Source organism: Gouania willdenowi, chromosome 20 (assembly GCF_900634775.1).
Source record: "Gouania willdenowi chromosome 20, fGouWil2.1, whole genome shotgun sequence".
Classification (NCBI taxonomy): domain Eukaryota; kingdom Metazoa; phylum Chordata; class Actinopteri; order Blenniiformes; family Gobiesocidae; genus Gouania; species Gouania willdenowi.
This window is the reverse complement of record NC_041063.1, coordinates 20,000,843-20,022,367: the sequence shown is the minus strand read 5'-3', so window position 1 is coordinate 20,022,367 and position 21,525 is coordinate 20,000,843. Positions and strand designations below refer to the sequence as shown.

Sequence of the window (21,525 nt, the reverse complement as noted above, 5' to 3'; positions counted from 1 at the left end):
CAGCGGACACCACGTAGAAACCGTTATTTATAAGTGATGCTCAACATTTAGCATTTAATGTCATTAATACCAAATTCCTTTGGCCATTTTGCAACTTCCTTCACCTCATTTTTGCCCCATTATTCAAAAATTTCTGACACTTTTCAGACTTTAACTACTTGCCAATAAATACCCCTTTTCCTTATTTTTTGGCCATTTTTGCACATTCTTTTTGACATTTTCATCCAATTCTTTTCTTTTCTTTAATTGTTTTTGGCCACTTTTTATCACAATGAGCTAACTTTTGCCCAATAAAAAACACTTGTTTCCACATTTTTGCCCCTTTTTTTTTTTACAATTAAATTTCCATTTTTTTGCCTGTTTAAGCTACCTTTTGCCAATGCATATTACGTAGTTTTCTTTTTATTTGCCCATTTTTTTTTACCACTTGTGACTGCTCTTGGCCCATTTTAGTCACTTTACACTCTTTTCTTGCCAATTTTGGACCATTTTTTTTTTCCCACCTGTTACCATGTCAGCATCCACTCGCTCGTAAAAAAAACAAAAAAAAAAACATAGCGGACAGGACCAGCCCACTCCGGGTCAACGGCCTACCTGGACGATGTCCGAGATGCCAGATGGCCAGTTCTCCCCTGGATACCGGTAGTGAATTTCAATAGCAAGTTCTATCAAGAGATCATAATTAATACTAGAGATAAACAAACCTGCCATTTGCAGGCTAACTGCCATGTTGCCCATCAGTCATATAAAATTCTGCGTCTAACCACCTCCTACGCAGGGGCGGGGCTTCAAGGGGTGCCAAAGGGGTCCGGATAGAAGCTAGCACTTAAGGGAGCCGGGCCTCTACCACGGCTCAGAGGAGCTGGTATAAGTATAGGCATAGTCTGTTTAACACCACCCATCATGCAGATTTATAGAGACCCACTTCATGTGACGTATGCATACTAAATTAGGTGCATGCTCGGTGCAAAACAACAGAAGCTATCTTGTCAACGTAATCACTACTGTAAGACAGTGAGGAGACCTAATGTAGAGATGGAAACTTATCAGTTGAAACTGATCAGAATACACAGAAATACACGGAAACCTTTGTTAACAGGAGTACAGCAGCCCGCCTACCTGCCTATAACAAGTAGTTGTAGGCATCTAGAGACCTAATGCTTTTCGGTTTTTTTTTGTATATATACTGGGTTTTTCTGTATATGCGCGCACGTCAGTCACGTGTCTCATGTTTGTCCACATTGAAACGGGTCTATAGGTTGCCCCGCTCATTCTCCAAGTTAAAACTCATTAAAAACCAGTTGAGGAGCACAGTGGGACAGGAGAGACTGAGTGGACTTGCCATGTTGTCCATAGAGAATGAGAGAGCAAAGGAAATAAACATACAGAGCATCGTGGACGAGTTCACGGAGCGCAAGGCTTGTCGTATGCCCTTCAAATAGTGGTGAGTAGGTCTATAGTACTTCATAATGAAATAGTGTTTGTGAACATGTGGGCCGCTGTGTCAGTTTTACTAAACTTTATAGTTAATGATTCAGGCTCTGAGTTGAAATGGTTAAAGTGTGTCAAAATAAAGCGCTCGCTATCCATGGTGCTGAACTGCTTTGAACGCGTGGTGTTTTATTATTAGTGACCATGAAGCCTAATGTTTTTGTTGTTCTCTTGTTTTGTTATACTTCATGTCCATTTGATGGACTTCAAAATGACAGTCGCTCTCCGTGGGCCGAAGCTTGTAAGCCCCACTGTTGTAAAATGATGTTATCATGAGCTTTATTATTTGGGTTTAAAGGTCCCGGTCATTTGCCCTGCAGGGGGCGGGGCAAATATTTTTTTTTTCCGCTAGTCTAGTGCTTAGTCGTATTGGGTGTTGTGGCGTATTCTGTAGCCCAAAAAAAATGCTGGTTCCAGTTGTTTCGATGGTTAAAGGCTGAATTTACTCATGAACTTTAGCCACTTTGTGTTAGCCACCATCAGCCAATGGGGCGGGCGGCTGATGGTGGCTCCGCCTAAATGACCAGAACCACCATTTTGTGGGGGAACGGAATATGTCCCAACACCACATACAAATCTGACATGTAACATGGCACATGAGTTGATTAATTCTTGGCTGCTCCAAAATGACTTTTAAAAGAAAAACCCAACAAAACCTCCAGTATCATGTTTGAATTTGAAATTAAAATCCACTTCAGGTACCCTTTAAAGATGAAACCTGAGAGCACATCAATTCTGGAGATAGTGTAAGGTTTGAGAAAGATTAACAATTGTCAAGCAAACCTTACCGACTTCAGACATTTCTGGCACGCTGGCGAAGAAAACCTCCTTTGAGAATTTCGGCGGGTTGTCGTTGATGTCGTGAATTTTGATGTTGAACTCGGTGTCGGGCTCCAGTTCCTCGTTGGTGAACCGGTTCAACACTTTGGCATGTAGCGTGTACATGGCCTGTTCTTCTCTGTCCAGCCTCTTGGTGGCGTGAATGTCCCCAGACTTTTCATCGATCAGGAACAAGGTTCCGGCCCCTTCTCCGGTCAGAACGTACTTCACCGTACCGTCGTCTTTGTCCATGTTGGAGTGAAGCTGAAACATTACACAGTGTTTACCATTGGACACCAACTTTAATATTCATAGAGATGTCATTACTTTCTAGACAAGCAAACAGTATTACATTTCAATGACTTTCTTAAAGACGTTAACGGTCAATGCATGGCTTAAGTGCTTAGATGTTAAATTTGTTTAAAGAAGCTCTAAAAACCTGCATTTTATCACATCAAACAAAGAGAAAGCCTTTTTCCTTCTGTTGACCTATTGACAGCATCAGCCCTGTTTTAGTATTAATTGAGGGGTTTTACGCAAGGATTTCAAACCCATCCTCAAAGAGTAATTGAACTTAATCGCCCTGCTTCTCTGCAATTTCGTTGTTTAAGCCCCTGCTGCCAATTTTCACTCTCTCTCCTTATTCTGTTTCTCTCTCGCTCAGCTTCTAAAAAATCCTCCGAGATGCACCTTTTTTCCAAATGCATGACATGTTTAGCACCCAACAGTGCATTGAATGAGACTGTACAAAGTGTTTTTGTTGATTTTGTGTGTAATTGTTGTTGTTTTGGGAGCCATCTTGGGTATTTCTATTGTCATTTTGTGCGTTTTGGAGTCAATATTTGTAATTTCTACCCTCTAATTTTGTTTATATGTCATTTGGTGCTTTTTGTTGCTCTTTTTTGTGCCTGAAATCATTTTGTGCATTTTTCTGTCATTTCGTGTGTTCTCTTCTGGTAATTTTTGCTGATTTTTCAAGTGATTTTATTTTATTTTGTGTATTTTTAGAGACAATATGTGTATTTTTGTCATCAATTTGTGTTTTTTCATTGTCTTTCTGTGGTCTTTGGTGTTTTGTCTTGACCCTAAACATCAGTCATTTCAATTATTACCTTTTATTTTGAAATTGGCGCTTTTTTCCTTAATAGGGCTTCAAGAGTTAAACAAATTTGTGTATTATCTACACCTCGGGTTTAGTGTTTGACTTGATAGAAATAGTCATACGTTTCTTATTAACTTTAATTAAGGCCTTGTTTTGTGCGTTTCCGCTGCAGAATATCCACGTTATTATTACTTCACTGTATGTGAAATTCACTAATGAAACAAAACATTTACACGGGACTCTAAAATAGGAACTAACAGTTCATAGGATTTTAATTTTGACAAATTGAGCATGCACAAGGTCTAATGTCAGTGCACTGCAGCAAGACTCTGCTTATTATCATCAACTTTGAACAGTCTGCTCTAAAAACGGCTGTATTATTAGTAATAAAATAGAAACTAAAAATAAAGATCAGTCACGTTCAGAGCTCCTTTAACTCCTGCCTTAGAGGCTGTCTGCTTATCCAAACAAAAAACAAAAAAAAAAGAGAAGAGCGATATCACAGCTCATCAGTGTGCTGAGGTGTGATCAACGTTGGCTTCGCACCACCATCAAATCCCAGCCTGCTGCCACTCGATATATTTAACTTTATGCAATCTTCTTTTCAAGCTACAGAGCGGCCAGTGGAGGCTTTCTGTTGCTTATCTGACTTCACACTTCGTCTGGGTGTATAGACGCTGTAACATGTGAACGCAGAATGGCAACAGTGCAAAGCCACTGAGAAATCACTTTTCCATCACATTTCTGAGCAGTGTTTCATGAACGTTGACTTTATATTTTTTTGCTTTATATTTCATGACTTTTACTAATTTGAGGGTTACACTTTTCTCAATGTGCTGAATGCATATTGCACGCGTTGGTGCTGTTTCAGCTGTGTAAATCTGTGTGTGGCCCATGTGTAACCTTACATCCGGTGTGTATTGCAATCTACTCACTTTGTAGTGAATAATCCCAAATATGTTACAAAAAAAGACATAAAAATAAATAAGTATGTCTATGAGAAGAAAGGGGGGTCACCAACATAAATCAATATGACTTATTCTGTGCACACAGATTTAGATGAAAACTATTTAAGTAAATTTTAGTTTGAAAGTTTGTGCTGATGGTGGCGCTATAGAACAGGACAAGGTTTCATCATCAAAGGGTTATTTTTTTATTCAACAAATGAACAACGCAAAAATTTTCTGCAAACCATTTTCTGGAGGCAAATATTCCTGAGGTCAGATTGACCCCATGGGTGAAATGTATAGGAGAGTTTATATCATTACAACTGGTCAACTTAAGAGTTAGAAATATGTCAAAGTGAAATGACATTACTTTTCCCATCACAGACATCATAAATGTCATTTGGACTAGACAAAGGGAAAGGTCAAGATATTGATTTTGTAATTCTGCCTTATCAAATCATTACTTTTGATATCCAAAACAAACATAATAGCTATTTTTTTAATTGAGGAGAGTTTACAATATCTTCAACAGAAGTTTTGAAGAGAAATCAATGATAATTCTACCTATTGAAAATGGCTGAAGGAACCATGTATCAACATTTATTTACATCAAACATGTCATAATCTAGAGCATTGATAGAGCAAATCTGAGCATTAATACAGAAAGAAACTGAAAGTTTAATGTGTTTTTATTGTTATTTTTCTCTCATTTTGTATGTTTTTCTTGATGTGATTTTGGAGTCTTTTTATATATTTAGCTTTTTTGTATTGGTCAATTTGTTTTTGTTTGCTTTTGCTCTCTTTTTTGCTATTTTTTTTTTAATTTTTGCATTTTTGTTGTTCAGACATTTCATATGGTTCTTTCTGCCTTTTTGTATAATTTTCTTATTTTTGTGTATTCTTGGTGTCGTACATGTGATTTTGTTGTATCGTTTTTTGTCAGTTTTGCACATTTTTTTTTTTTTTTTGCGTACATTTCTTCGAAATTATGATTTTTGATTTGTTGTTTTTATGTGTCTTTGGAGTCTTATGTATTTCTTGCTGTCTTATATATTTGTCTCTCGTCTTTCCTTTTTTTTTTTTGTCTTTAAGTATTTTCCACATTTTTTGTACATTTATTTGTTGTTTCCGTATTTCTGTTGTTGTCTTGTGTTTTTGTGTATGTGCTTTGTCCTTTTGTGTATTTGTATGTACTTTGCAATGCCCTATACAATCATTTTCTTCATTTCTTCTGTCAATTTGTTTATTTTTGCAGTAATTTCGTACATTTACTTTGGGGGCTGCACAAAGTGAGACCAAGGGTCGCATGTGGGCCATGGACCCCCTGTTTCTTATGCCTGCCTTAGACATTAATTGGAAATGTGTTTCTAGGCAGAATGGCATTGTAGAGGTCAACATTGTTGGTTGTTTAGTGTAGATATATCTGTTAAAAGTCCAGGAATTGATGGACATTAAAACGTGTTACTTTCTCTATTTGTCCACTTCAAATAAGCCTTTGTCTTCCAAAACGTGTTGGATCCAAAGACGTACCCACGGCAACAACTGCTAAAATTAGTCACCTATGACCGATCCATCACCTTGGCAGCTCACTGAGTGCCATGTGATGAGCAATGGTGACACTTGATTCAAGCTCATTACAGGACGGGATCTGTCAGCTGATATATATAGAGCTCCATCTCTAGGGTTCACATTCTAAATGACAAGTAGTTGGGGACAAAGTGAACGCAGGTATCTTATTAATATTAATGTCCGCACGCTGTGAGGAAACTAATTATTTTTTCCCCCTGCAGTTGGAAGGAATGATGTCAACAGAACAACTTTGGATGGGAATCAGAAATGGGATGCAGAAGCTATTCTCAGGCAGAACGCACGGAAAAAGAAAGAGAGGCGCGTGTGAAAACAAGACGCCATCAAGTTCAAAAGAACAATGTAGGGAGTCGTCGTCTTCGTCAGGCGCCGCGTTTGGAAATAATATTTTTATGCAGATGAACTCCATTATCCAAAGTCTATTAGGGAGGACGATCACTCAGCTCGAGTTTTTCACATTTTGTGCCGAGAGACAGTCGATTCATTGTTTGCGGGGATGAATTCTCCTCTGAGCTGCAGGCCACTGAACCAAGGATTTAAGACGAGTCGTGGATGTGAAGGCAGCTCCGGCTATTGGCTGTGAGTGACGGGCTGATGTTGGCAAGCGGCGGAGTGTTTGTATGAATTTATTGCGTTCGCATCAGAGCCGCGCGCCATTATTCTCTTTAAAAGCTTATATCAGGAGTGAATAATCCTCCAGTCATCCTCTCTCAGCTTTAAAAGTGGCTGTGAGCTGTGGCAGGCGTTGCTTCCTGAACTCTACGACACAAGCACACATCTCAGGATGGATGTTCAACTCTGCTTCTGTGCTAATGCTGCAATAATTAGGCGCCTGTTTAAAGTTAGCATCTGATTTTTACAGCATAACTCAGTTTTTATTGAAAAAAAAAGCCAACAACAACATCAAAGGAGTGTATAACAATGCAGCCATGCTGTCAACAAGATAATAGGCTTTTTACGTCCCTCATATATTTCCCCTCAGTCTGCCTTGCTAATCATATGGGTGGATAACATTCTCCTCCAAGGACTGTATGGATTTCTGTCGGAGTGCTACAGCAAATAACGAGGGGTTCAGCGCCGGTGCACAATTCCATCATGTCATCTAAAAATAATCGAGGTCCTCTTCATCTGTGTCAATCTATGTCAGCGAGCCTTGGTGCCAGGAACCTCCCCCTTAGGTTTACCATTTGATTTCCTACTAGGATGTCCCAGAGATGCTCCATTATTATGTGTTTACCCCAAAAGTGCAGGAAAAACAAGCCAAAGGACTTTTAACGACATGTGCCAGAGCGAAGCCTCGCGTCGATGTCGATGCTCTGGAGAGCATGCGGCGCAGTGTTTCACCACAAAAACCCCGAACCAAATCAAATGTTAGCACGGCCGCGCTCGTTGTTTGCACGGACTCACTGGCTCTCCTTTCAAGGCCTCGAGCACAAACACAGCCTTTTCAAGGCCTTACAACGCAAGCACAGAGGAGAGCCTTGATGAGTGAAATTGCCTTGCACAAACACTGAGGAATTGTCAGAAAAAAGCAGCAAAAATCATTGGCAATTCTTGTCAGGTCTCTGCTAAGCATTGCTCTGTGCTGCAAGGAGGAGATAGCAAAAAAAAAAAAAAAAAAAAGAGCACACAACGGTTACAGAATAATTACTCTCCCACCTCGCTTCAGCTGTCTTCTAGCAAAGAAACACTTTGCTACTGAAGTACTGCACTATCCTACACAATGAGCACGTTAAAGGTGCTGCTTATGGTTTTGGTTTCTTCACTGTGGGAAATATTTAACAGAATCCTCAGGATATGTCAGAATATTAGCAAGTAATTCACCTCCAGTGGTTCCCTTTAGGGGAACATGTTTGTTTACAAGCTGCAAGACAACAGAAATCGTCTAATAAGCTTTAGCCGACTTCAAACATCAGCGCTAATGCAGCACAATCCAAAGTTTGGGCTTGTATTGCTCAGCGTTGCAAGTGTTCGACACTTCACAGCTCGGCTTAAGAAGTAGGGCACCACAGCTGCGCACGCACCCACTCATTAACGGCCCCGTGGAAGTCGGTTCAAATGAGATTTAGGCTTTTTTAACGCCTCAATACAGCATGCTGTAAAAAAAAACACAACACTTCCAGATTTGCAAAGGAATTTAAATGCTGTTGTTAACAATGAAGCCCTTGGTTTCTGTCACATTCACTCACTACTTTTTCATTTTGGCATTTTGACTTAACATCCTCTTTGATGACCACAGGGGACTTTTGAAGGAATTAAAACTTGTTTCATCCACTAAATCCTCCAGTGGGCAGATATGGGCACAACTTCCTGTTCATAACTGGGTTATCCTTTCATAAAAATAATTAATGGACATTCATGCATCTTTAATTTAAATAAAATAGGACTCAAGTTGATTTAAACGTTACCTGTTCAACTCTAGTGTAAAGCTGTGTTTCTCAAATGGGGTTATGTGTACCCATAGGGGTACACAATGGCACAACAAGGGGTACTTGAGAGAGAGAGAGAGAAAGTGGAATATTAACAAATGAAAGCATTAATAGTCTTGGTTCCACACAGGTGGGAGATGTCTATTCAGGAGGCACTAAACACTGTTTCATTCCATTTATTTACAAAGTTAAACTCTTTAAAAGGTGTGTTATCAGGTTTTCATAGTATTCTAAGCAAAATGTTGTCGTCGGACTAAAGGGGAGACTTGGATTCAGAAACAAGAAAAAGGTGGGGGGTACTTGGACCAAAACATTTTTCTATAACCTGGGCTCTTACTGTGAAAGAGTAAAAGTAGGTGTGTACACAGCATGCAATTATGTGTGCAATGATTAAAAAGTCAAACCCTGACGAAGCCTTTGTATTTATGTATTCAGTATTTGTGTAATTCAGGAAGTTGCACCCGTAACCAGGAAGTAGCGATGGTGATCTGTGATAGTTTTGCCTTCATAAAAAGAAATCCTTTGATCACTTCTGAATTTGGCAGCTCACGTTATTGGTTTTATGATCACTCCATTGGCGTCCTCAAAATGATTTTAAGCTCCCTTTAGTCATCTTATCAGTCTCGGCCATCATGTTTATCTGGTATTTTAGTTAAACTAACGGCGAGGCGGTTTTTCCTCTTGACGCTGTTGACCCTCGATGCTCTTTTCAAATCTGGCTTTTAACTACGGCTCCAGGTGGAAGTGTTTCCTCTTTAGTTCCTCTGTACTCAACCTTCTGTTGACCTTGCTGTGCTGGGGATTGGGCGTAGGAGTCAAGTGTAACTCTTAAGAGCTCATGTGGAGTAAATGTTAAAGCTGAACATTTTTTATCAGATAAAGAAACAGTGTAGGCCTCATTGATGATCAGTAAACCGAGGATTTGGTAAAAAAAAAAAAAAAAGTTTGTTAATCACCACTGCAAACATATTATCAGAATAGTGTCTAGCATTGCATTGTGTGCAGTGATTTTACTTCATTTTTACTGTGATTTCGTGTATTTGCCCCAAAAACTCTGCCAAAGTCACTTTTCATCACATTTCTGGTGTTTTCAGCGACTGAAAATTGTGGCACATCTTTTGGAGCCAATAAACAAAAAAGATCCAAGATACAGCCAAAATGAAATAGTGAGGTGATATCACATAGAACTCCAGGAAGAAACAAGAACAAAAATAGAGTCCAGCCAATCACTGTCCTTTTTTTTTTTTTTTTTTGACAAGAAACACAAGAAATCACAGTAATAATGAAGGAAAAAAACTTCTATGCATCCGTCTACGGCAGTGTTTCTCAAATGGGGGTAGGTGTACCTCTAGGGGTACAGGGTAACAAATAAAGTGTCAGTCTTGGTCCCACCCCAGGCGTGATATGACTAGAAATGATAAAAACTATAGAAATAAATATATTCGGGAGCCACCAAATCTGTTTTTCAACCTTGGGGTCGGGACCCCATATGGGGTCACCTGATTTTAAATTATTGTTTTTTTAAAAAGAGCCAACTGTATTTCTGTACTTTCACTTCGTGAGATACCTGAGCTCTAACAGGATCAAAGAATTGTCTTTGCGGTCATCAGAAAATCTTCATCAAAATGGGGTCACGATCCAAAAAAGGTGGGAACCAGTGCACTAAAGACTTTCTTTCCACTTATTTACAGAATAGGTTTCTTTAAAATGTATGTTATCACTCACTTATTCCATCATTATGCTCTGTAGTTGTTTTTAAATAGCTGTCTCAGCAAAATGTTGTAATTGGATTCAGAAATAAGAGAAAGGAGGTACTTGATCTACAGGACTTCTCATCCCGCAATGCAATGCAGGACACTTTTTTTTCAACTGTTAGAGTATTTGCTGTGGAGATCAAAACAAACTTTAAAGTGGCAACTTATCTTTGAGTTATTGATCTATGCGGTCTTTATCTGATGAAAAATGATGTCTCCAGCAGCTTTAAGCCATCCAGACAAAGTGAACATGCATTCCACTTATAAAATATAAAACTGAATGCAAAAGGAGCCTGGCAAAGCATCTTCAGTGAATAAAACTGTTCAAGACTTCAAGCTGACACTGAAACTAAAGAATCTACAACTAAATATAGAAAACGACCGTTTAAATCCATCATTATGATTTATAACGTTATCAACGTTCTCTTTCTTTCTTTCTCTTTTCATGGTATCCCAATCAGGCCTATCCACAGACGACCTGTTTCCCAGTTTGACTTGACGACACAAACACAAGTTAAATTCCACCTTTTCTGAAATTTAATAACCCGTTAAGTTTCATCTCCATTGAATGACTTTTTTCCTTTTTTTTTTTTTTCACTTGTTTTATTTTTCACTTTCTGCCTCTCGTCGCCCCATCATCATGATGGTTTCTGCAAAAGGAAGTTGTCATCACCAGCGCGCGCACACACACACAGCCTCTCACCACACACTTGTTTACTCCAGAGAATGAGGTGTGTGATGAAAGCCAGCCTCCTCAGAGAAAATTGGCTGTCGACAGTCACCTCATTTTCCTCCCTGGAGTTGATAACTGTAGCGTTTTCCCATCACACCTGTCTTTACGGCGCGCGCCAAAGGGAGCCGACAGCAACCTCTCTGATCTGGATGGGTGGGGAGGAGCGATATTGTCCCAAAACACTTTGGGGTGGAAAAATATAGAGTGAGAAGTGTGTTTCTGTGTGTGTGTGTGTGTGTGTTTCCTGGAATCAGCGCTTTCCAATGTCTGTTTTTGAGACGGCTTTGACTCGATATTGATTATCAAAAAAACTACCTTTACTGCCTGTTTGTGTTCCTCAAACCATGCGTGAAATTGAAGTCTGTGTTAAGCTTCCAGCCAGACTTGGGGAAATGTGCCCACAGATACATACAAATGGCACTTTGTCTGTGGGAACGTGGAGGAGCTCCCAGTACTGAGCAGTAGGTGTCACTGTTGGCGTGTGCCATCAGTCGTCACGTCGAAGCGAGAGGAAATGGGCTTTTTAAAGTGCAATATTAGACTTTCTGACAGAATCAAGGATGGATTTTGATGCTTTCCTGACAGATGTGACAAACACTTCCTGCTGGGAGCGGAGCAGAGTTCATTTCATGAAAGGATTTGTGACATTCCTTTGATATTCTCTTCATTTCACACAATGATAAGAGTTTTTCCTTTTTGCATTTAGTGTGTTTATGTGAGCAGTAAGCACGTTAGTGTGGATTCAGTTAACTGTGTGTGTGAGTGCCCAGTTTGTGGCGTTTCCATTCATCTTCAGCCAATTACATCAAGCGTTTCCGCGAGCGAGCTAAACCATCAACAATCAGCCCCGCAGATCAAGTGATGGGATGCACTACCTTGCCGACGTATTGATGGTCGTTGCCCGTGTACTCCTCCAGCAGAAAGAATTGATTCCACATCCATCCTCGTTTGGAACGCTGCAGAAGCTTCCCGTCGCTCTCCGAAGCCCCAAACAGATTCCCAATATTCCCAGGCATGAAAGGAAGGGCCGTGCTGGGCCACAGGACGGTCAGGATGAGCAGGAGCTGACAGGGTATCATGGTGTCTGCACTGCTGGGGAATGTCCACGATAAGTTTGGGATTAGGGTGATAAGCTGGAGAGCAGGTGAGCACTGGAATGTAGAATGATCCGACCAGACATTGTACTCCGTTCACTGATGTCCTTCAAGATTCCTGCAAAGAGAAGAGAAGTCAGTTGAAAGTTCACCAGAACAGAACTAAGACACTATGTAAGATACGCCATTAAATGCTCCACAAACCACTAACAACAAGTACAGTTTACAATGGAAACAGGTTACAGTTATTACAAGCTCTTTTTTTGAAATTAAATGTCAAGCATTCAAGTCAAATACCGGTAAGAAGAGGTGAAGTACTCACGTTAATATACTGTAATGTTCTTAGGTACGTTTTAAAATCAGTAATTAGTTAAATTTGTACTCCAAACCACTACTGAGTGAATTATTTCATGGTCTCTTCATAAACTCATTTCTGATCAACGCCCAGCCACTTTCTTGGGTTCAGGTTGGGGTTTCTATCTATTATGTTTTTACCTACAAGGCCCATTTGGCATGGTAATAAAATCAATAAATGTAGCTACACTTAGATTTTTTTTTTATTTATTTTGTATTGAATTTATTGGTGATATTTTATTTGAAAAACATTTTTTTGATAAAACTTTTCATTTTATATAGATTCCTTTGTGGAAAATAAATTAAGTTCCAATTGTGCAAGATTTGGTCTCTTCCTTTATAAGTTTATACATGAGATGTTTACTGTACGCAAGGGAACCGTGGCAAGATTTAATACCAAAAATAAACGTGTGGGGTGAAAGTAACTAGTAACTTTTACTTTGAGTACTATTTAATTGAGATACTTTTTACTTGTACTTGAGTATAATTTCAATCAAGTACCAGTACTTCTACTTGAGTAGAATCTATCAGTACTCTTTACACCTCTGTTGGTAATTGTTGAAAATGAGAAAACACTCCAAAGATTCTGATTAAACTTCCTTTTTTTCTTAAATCCTACATTTATTTTAAACATACTAAGGATAAAGAAGTTGTATTATGTTTCATTTTCTTCTGGAAAGTCTTAGGGTTCACCTCCATGGTCCCCCAGTGGCGTGTAGGGCCTTATGCAATTGTATAGTCTGCTGCAAATAGCCAGAAACGGTTCTATGAAATATTAGATAAGTCTAAACCAAAGTGGGCTGAAGTAGAAAAATTCAAGCATTTGGTTCTTAACGTCAGGACCTAAAAGATCCTTCCATTGCAAAAAATAATATAGGAGCTTTTTAAAACCACATTATTTACTGATTTCAGCGAAATAGTTAAAAGAAGGAATAAAAGGTTATTTTAGGGGAAGAAAATGTATTTTCTGAGAGTCAAACTGCAGATTTATTATAAAATAAAAGTGAGTGTTTTATTATTTTTCTTGGTTTGAAGCTTCGAAGACAAAGTCAGACCAGTTGACAAATCGCTCAAATGATCCAGCGAGTGTTTCCAATCAATGTTAGACATTCATTTTCCCAAACACCATCACAACGATTCCAGGATTCACAACATTGTAGGTTGTGTGCAAGTAAAGCTGTTACACAGAGTAGAAAAGCATTCAGTCAGACATTTGGACCTAAAGTACTTTGTGATCCATGTTTTTTTAAATGTATTTATTCATTAATTTGTTTCTTTGTCTGACCTAATTTGGATTATTTTAATTTATTTCATCATTAGATGAAAAAAGAAAACATATAAACCCTGTATAATTGTTGTTGCAAGAGACATTTTAAAACCACTAGAAAATATACAGATATGCATTTCAATAAATAGAAAAATAATCTGTCTTTCACCATTTCAGGTAAAAACAAGCCTTTATCCTAAAAGCTGTCATGTTTATTAAGAAAAGTTACAAAATACTCTGCATTTTGGAGTAAAGGGTCTTTCTTACTAAGCCAAAGAGATGGAAGTCAGGCATGGCCACAGATTTTCTGTGATTGCGTAAAACGGACGGAAGTTACAGGATTAATTTCCTGAAATGGAAATAGCTATGAAACAGATTCCCCACCTACACATTTTAGCAGAATATCACACATTTTCACCATATTTTTCCATTAAACGGGTGCCAAAATGTGAAGCAATTGTTTGAATGAGATAAACACATGGACTTGTTGCGAATTAAGCGTACCATTCCGACTTTTGGGGATTCATTTTTTACCTTAGTTAATCCTTTCTGGCATGATTGTGTGACATTTAGTTTGTCAGTAATAAGGAAAAGTTGGTCAAACAGAAATGGCTACACTAAAACGGAATTTTGGAGAATACTAAACAGGAGAATGGAGACCCAAGTCTGGGTGGGTCATGGGATGACACACTTTATTATAGTAGCATAACTTCTACGAAGAATGTGACTATCGTTCTTACAGCCTACGATTTCAAACTCCTTCGCATAAACTTCCTTTGCTTAAAGTTGCTGGAGATGATGCATTTTACTCCGATAAAGACAGTGTAGACCGGACCTCATAGATCAATAAATCAATGACCATTTACTCAAATGTCAAAGGTTAAAATTGCTGCTCAAAGGTTTGTTTTGATCTCCACTGTAAACACTTGGTAATGTTTTGTGATGGATGCTTACAACTGTTTTTCCTTCATTATCACCATGATTCTCTGCCAAAGTGACTTCCCAACACATTTCTGGTTTTTTCATGGCCTGAAAGTCATGGCAAAACAATGGTTAATGTTTATTTTGTGGTTTACATGAAAGATCTGAATGCGGCCAAAATGTAGTGTCCGGTGTAGTGAGGTGATATCACGGAGAATACTGGCATCATACTAAAGTTAAAATGGTGTCCAGCCAATCACTGTCCTCCTTGTCTGGAGAAGATACACAATGAATCACAGTAAGAATGAAGGAAAAACACTTGCATCTGTCCACAGGACTCAACGTCCCACAATGCAATGCACGGAACTTTTCCGACAATGTCAATGAACCGAAACACGAAAAAATTATCTTGGATTTGATCTCTGAGGCCTACTGCTTTAAGACTTACTTTATGGAAGAATATAATTAAGAATAAGGATGCATTCACGCCGCTTTTGTCCAGGACTTGAGAACAGCTGATCAATTTATTACCTTGGTCTGGTTCGGTTTGCGTTCAGAGCACAACTTCTGATCTGCTTCAAACAGCCTCTGGTACAGTATCATGAGCTAACCACTTGAGGACGCCATTACTGGAGTAGAGACTTCTCTAAGCAGAGAAAAGAATCCTGAAGAAGAGGCTCTCATCTATGGGTCAAAGCGAGCACTTACGAGTGTGCAGAAACTTCTAACTTCTTTGTTTGTTCTTTGCCGTGGGCTTGTCATTTCTGGTACTTCCTGTTCTTAGTTCGCACAGAGCGCGGTTGTGTTCACAGCGCACCTAATCGCTATAGATTTTGATTGTAAACTCTCTGAGACTGGCAGAAACAATAGCTCTAAAATGTTCCTGTTTGATCCGCTCTAGACTTTTGTCAACGCCGCCCAAACAAGGATCACTATCCAAGCAAACACGTCTTAGTGCGTTTTAGAAGCTCTAGGTGTGAACACACCCATAGAATCTCTTTTTCAAGACAGTCCTGGAAGCATTTAGGGTCAAGGGACTTGCTCAAAATCCAACAGTCAAGGCCCACAGTGGATTCAAACCGACAACCCTCCGATTATGAGCTTGCTTCATTAACCATCAAGCCACCACTGCCCACACAATGAAAACTATGCAGTGCTAATTGAGTCAACAGAAGTGTGGAATATTCCAGAGTGAAAGTCAGCTTGCGTCTCTTCCTGACTGGCCATGTTCCAGCTCATTCCACATGCAGTCTGTGTTCAGTCCCTGACCCTAACGTCCTATCAGTTCAGTTCCCTCCATTCTTTTCAAGCTTCCTCCAGTCTATCAGTGCATGAGTGCACTTCATGGAAGCTCATCACTCTAATTTGGTAAATCCAGTGGAATTCCCAATCAAACCTACTTGCATCTCTCTCCCTGCCTGCATTAGAAGAGCCCGAGCAGCCCTTCACTAATTATTAGTTGCATTACTGATGATATGCAAACACCGATGATGTGCTTCAAAGCCGAAAAACACGTCTGAGCGGCCTAATATGGTTTCTGTATGACGCCACCTCACTACAGTCTCTTTGGAAATTCACTTTTATTTCCGTACTCGGCTTCACACCCCGTTAGGGGGCGAGAAACGTGCACCTTCATTGCAAAGAGAAGTGTGTCTTTTATCTACGTCATCCAGAGCTTCCCTCTCCTCCCCATCTTCCTACTGGATCAGCCTCCATTTTATCAGTTTTTATTCCTGGTTTAATGATGCGATGCACTCTGAAATGCCAGCAGCCACACAGACAGTTGGTTAAATGTCTCAAATAGCCAAAACGTGCACCTCGAGGTCGTCTTTTGAGAGTTTACTGACCACTTCTCATGGAGGCCGAGTGCCCAAACTACACATGGATTATATTGTGGATGTTAATTCTAATACATGCACCCTACATTTTCTTGAGTTCTTGCACAGAAAGCTGCAGTACACAAGTTATTCTGTCGAGCTTTAACATGAACACCCCGGGGAACGCTGTGTTAAAGAAGCTACATGTGAGGTCCACAATTCCCCAGCTTTGTTCTCTTTAAAAAGGAGCTACGCTACAAAAGACTCTGCTTCTGTCAATGAGCAAATTAGCATTATGTTCGTACTGATTGGAAGTGAAGTGCAAAATAAATGAATGTAATCCTCACAAAGGGAAAGAAAACATGTGGCTAATGAGATTTCACTGTATTATTGTTGCTTTGTTGGCTTATTTAGCTAAGCCTTAAGTTTTCCATGCTGCCATTCCAATGTTAGAGAGCCTTCTGCACACGTTTCTTTCTCCCAGTAAGTTTTTCCTGCACCGTGTTTATGAAAATGAAGACTTAGTGCCTCCCATGTTCATCACTCTTATCTTTAACAGCATTTGGATTTTGACAGACCACAAAACCGTCATTCATGTTGCTTTTTTTTTTAGACTTCTGCAGAACATTACACATTATTTCTGGTCCAATTACCAAAAAGCAGACGCATAGTGAAGCTTTATATTCTATGCAAATTGTTAAATTCTGCCCCTTCTTGTTTGAGTCAAAATATTCTTGCATAACAAGGGGGGTCAAATCCTGCACCCAAAAAGGGCCTGTGGGCCAAATTCGGCCACACCTGAAACGTCCCATGTCAGGGCTTTAGCACACTTTTGTGTTTCAAATCTTGTATTGTTAAATTAAAGTTTAGGGTCAAAATTAACTTTTCCCTACTGAAACAAAATCGTAATTTTTGTTTTTTTTTTTCCTTTTTTTTTCCCAAGCAAAATAAAGTTGAAATTACAATATGACAGAATATAAACTTCCTTTTGTAGAAAAACATTACGCATTTCATGCGACAAAATCCCACAAATTAAAAAAAAAAACTTCTGAAAAGTAAATGGCGATAATCACGCAAAAAAATATGCTCACTCGCATGTTTTGGGACAAGGTCGCATATTTCCATCATATTTTCCCAGTGAAACCGTTGGCGTGATGTTTACCAAGCTAGGCAAAAACAGAAGGGCAACTCAAATCTCCTGCAATGTCTTGCGTTACGAATACTTGCATTACGTTATCTCGCACTACGTGATCTCGCGTTGCATATTCTTGCACTACGTAATCTTGCGGTACGTTATCTCGCGTAATAAAAACTTGCGTTACAGCATTATGTAAACTTGCGTTACGTAATTTTCTTTGTTTTTTACGATGTACTTTGAATTTTAAGCGGACTGAGATGACTTTGTTGTACAGTAATTTACGCCATATAAATAAAGTTGAATTTAATTAATTTTGCTTAATTCCTGCACTTGCTTTTGTCACACGTCTGCAGTAAAAAAATTATGGTAATAATAATTAACTCAATTAACGCTAATGCTAAGCAAGTTTGGCATGAATTCATGAAGTTTAAAGCCAGTAATGACATTGATTTTGGGAAAGTTGATGAAACTGAAAATGCAATCGAATTTGGTTGAAAATAAATTGGGATAATAAGATAGGTTTAAGTATTTTTGAGACATACTTAAGTTCAAATTGCAGGGCTCCAAAGCGTGATATGACATTAGCCAAAATGATTGACAGGTGCAAGTTGTTCAGCGGTTCATGGACCATCTAATGCACTGATTCTCAAACTGTGGTACGCGGGCTTCATCTAGTGATACGCCAAATTAATTTCAATTGATATATTATTTAAATACAATGTTTTATTTTCTTATATTTATACACAATGTTCAAACTGTGTAATGTTACATTGGCCAACAATATTAAATATACTTGTTGTGAATAAAAACTTAGGCCTGCTACGCTACTTTATTTAATCTTGGTCATTACGGTGATACTTGGAGACTCTAGTATTTTCTGAGGTGGAACTTGGTGAAAAAAGTTTGAGAACCACGGATCTAATAGATCAGGAACATCTGTAACTACACAGCCTGTGACCCCCTCAGACATCATCTTGCATAGGGCCTCCACTAAACTAGAAATGGCTCTGGCAGTTGTCATAAAGGGGAAGGGTTGAAATGAGGGCCCAAAAGTGTTGAATTTACATATTTTACAGTACAGAGAAAGGAAACTATTGGTTGTCATTGATTTATGAAAATACTAAACAATCAGAAAAGGTTGTGAATATTTAATTGCTTCAGGCTAATGCTATGTTAGCTAAAATTAAAACTTCTGGAAGATCTGACATTGGTTATTTAATGGTGGCAACAAACTAGTTCATTGTCACAGTTTTTATTTTATTTTTTTATTTTAACAAATGTTTAGTATTTTAGCCTGCTGGATACAAATGATATAAAAGTTCTTCTTCTTGTTCTCCTTCTCATACCCTGACGAGAGTGCGACACGTCCGTAGTTGAAACCTCACAATTAATCCAGCCTGATGTTGTGATTGCATTTTCTAATTATCATCCCAGCCTGTCCTTGAGTTTTAATAGCATTCTGGATATTAATCTTTGATGCTTGGCGCTTATCGAGCGTTCGGCCAATTCTTCCAAATACTCCATTAAAGGACGAGCTGAGTCCGCGCCAAAGCCTATGGACTACTCTGCATTACCATCACTAATTCAGCCACTTAAAAAAGTTGTTTATGATTAGATTATGTAGTCTACAGTTAATGTGGCTTGGCAATGAGAGTGCATGGACGCGAGAAGACAATTTATCTGTGCTTTTAAGGCTTGTCAAAGGCTGTTTTTTCCCCCTAATCTCGGCTGGAACTCGGCTCTGCTTCACTTCTGTAATCTGCACATTATACATTCTTGTTTTGCTGAACGGGAAAATCTCTGATCAGATAGAAAGTATCGGTTCATCAGGATGTGCTTCCTAGAAAAAGCACATCCTTGCTTATTAGCTAAAATAAAAATATGCACATGACTTCACAAAGCTCTGCAACTAAGCTCTTTTTTAGTGGATTCCCTGACTTTATTAGGACAACAATTATGCACAAAAAGCAGCAGTGTTCAGGCCGGAAAACCTCTGAACGAGGTCTCTCATGAATAATAAATCCATGATCCTTCATAAATGGCAGGATGTTAACTGGAGAGTTGTCAGTTTCTTCCCTAAAATGGTGCAAAGCTTCTCTTCATTAAAACTCCTTGTGCAGGATTCATGCAGTGATTCTGTGAAAGCTGCTTTTCCAAGGACACAAAATGTAATCCTGCATGTATTTCTGCCTTGTTCTTCCTGAAAATGAACACACGAGTGCAGCCTGAAATGCACAGATGCTGTGCATGTTACATGAAATATCCCCATATCTGCATTTAAACCCTTGAGTTTGACTCTGACTCCCTTGATTTGAATGAAATCCGCTGACAGAGGTGTGGTCAGTGGAGCGGATGAAGATGGAGAGACGAAAAGGAAAAGGTTGCAAAGGTCAACCAACTTGCATCCGTGGCCACGCAGACACACGCGCCGTGATTGGTGGTTGCTTTGGATGCAGTGTTTTCAGCCAACACAAAGCACACATTTCACTGCGTGATTGGCACTTTAAGTGGCTCCACTGATTGCTGGGCTGCTATTGATGGAGCAGAGAGGGCAGGAGGAGGCATAAATACAAACTCACACTGGTGTGAGCCTCCACTTGGTGGAGCCCTAGTCCTTCACCAGTGGCGGCGCCATGACCAGCTGCAGCCGTTGGCAAAAAAACCTGGGCGAGCTTTACTCATGTTTTAAAAATCCTCAAAGCAGTTTAGGGGATACACTGCACACTTCTGTGTGGAGAGGGAGAGAAACAGCGGGTGTGGTTGGACCAAACCAGGTTTGTTATTCATGAAAAGTGAGTACAGACATTAAAAAAGGGGCTACAAAGTGCTTTATTTCTCCTTATCATTATGCTGTAAGGCATTTTAACAAAGGCTGTATTAAAATCAGTTATTTCTTCTGAATGTGTACATCCTTGTGCATCCTCTCCAAACGCTGAAAGGTCATGCCATACCTCAGTTATCTACGAGAGCTCGTCATTGGGCAATTTGCTCTAAACAGCGAGCATGTTAACGCACAAACAGGTGCCAAGTGCTAATGAATGGATGCACATGCAGGAGAAATACTGGAAAGTGTGTGTGTTCATGTGCATAGATTGTGTGTGTGTGTGTGTGTGTGTGTGTGTGAGGGAGTCAGAGTTGGATTAAGTTGCTACTGTGAAGGATACACGCGTATATCCAAACACTGCAGCGGTGATATGAACGGTACAGCAGCTCTCCATCAAATCACCAACAGGATGATTCAGCCTGGCTGCGTCCAACACACACACGCACACACACACACTCTTCAGCTCAGACATGTGAACAGGTGCTGTAGGTAATGTACGTGCACTGAGACATCTGGAAGGACAGCAAAGTTAGAACAAGTGCAAAACAGGATTTCAAGCATCCACCTAGAGAGCATGCATATATACACACTTATCCAACAGCACATCTGTCACCCACACACATCCAAGAGAATGTGAGAAATTGACAGATTCTATAACCTAGACTATTACAATTTTCCTCTCCGTCTCTGTTGATTTGTCAGTTTTTCCTTCTCTCTGAAGTTCCCTGGCAGCTCCATCCCTCTCGCCGTGTCAGATCATCTCCAACAATCTCAGCCTCAGCAGTAATTCAGGCACTAAGAAGGTTTTAGAGAAGAAAAAGAAAGCCCTTACCTTTAGTGTTCACAGCTTAGCATCCATGTGAGTGCTCGGCGCAGGAGATCCTGACTCCTCACGGCACTGCTTACATTCCAAGACTGACAACAGCACAGCTGGTGTATCAGAGTGAGAGAGAGAGAGATAGTGTGTGTGTGTGTGTGTGTGTGTGTGCAGGAGGAGGAGAAGAGGGTGAGGCTGTGCGTGTGTCTCCTGCTTGCTTCCCTTCCTCTCTCTCCGATTCCCTCCTTCCTGCACTTTCCTTCCACCATCTCTCTCTCTCTCTCTCTCTGTTCCTACCCTCCCTCTCTTTTTCTAGCAGTGCATCACTTCTGGCGGTGGATGTCACTGAGGCTGAAGCCGAGGCGACTCAGCCTCTGATTGGCTGCCATTCACAAGTTACTGATAAAGAAAAGAGAGAAGAGAAGAAAGAG

The 21,525-nt window shown here is 39.7% G+C and overlaps 1 protein-coding gene across 1 annotated transcript in view; it reads right to left on the bottom strand.

The window, feature by feature from the left end:
- LOC114454148 (cadherin-10-like) overlaps positions 1-21,312 on the bottom strand; it is a 44,570-nt gene extending 23,258 nt beyond the window's left edge. The window contains exons 1-3 of the mRNA XM_028434384.1: positions 21,110-21,312; positions 11,738-12,074; positions 2,280-2,574 (exon numbers count right to left, since the gene is read on the bottom strand). Of these exons, the coding sequence (XP_028290185.1) occupies positions 2,280-2,574; positions 11,738-11,941 (499 nt within the window). The 5' untranslated portion in view covers positions 11,942-12,074; positions 21,110-21,312. The remainder of the gene's footprint in view (positions 1-2,279; positions 2,575-11,737; positions 12,075-21,109) is intronic.
- Positions 21,313-21,525: the final 213 nt, after the last annotated feature.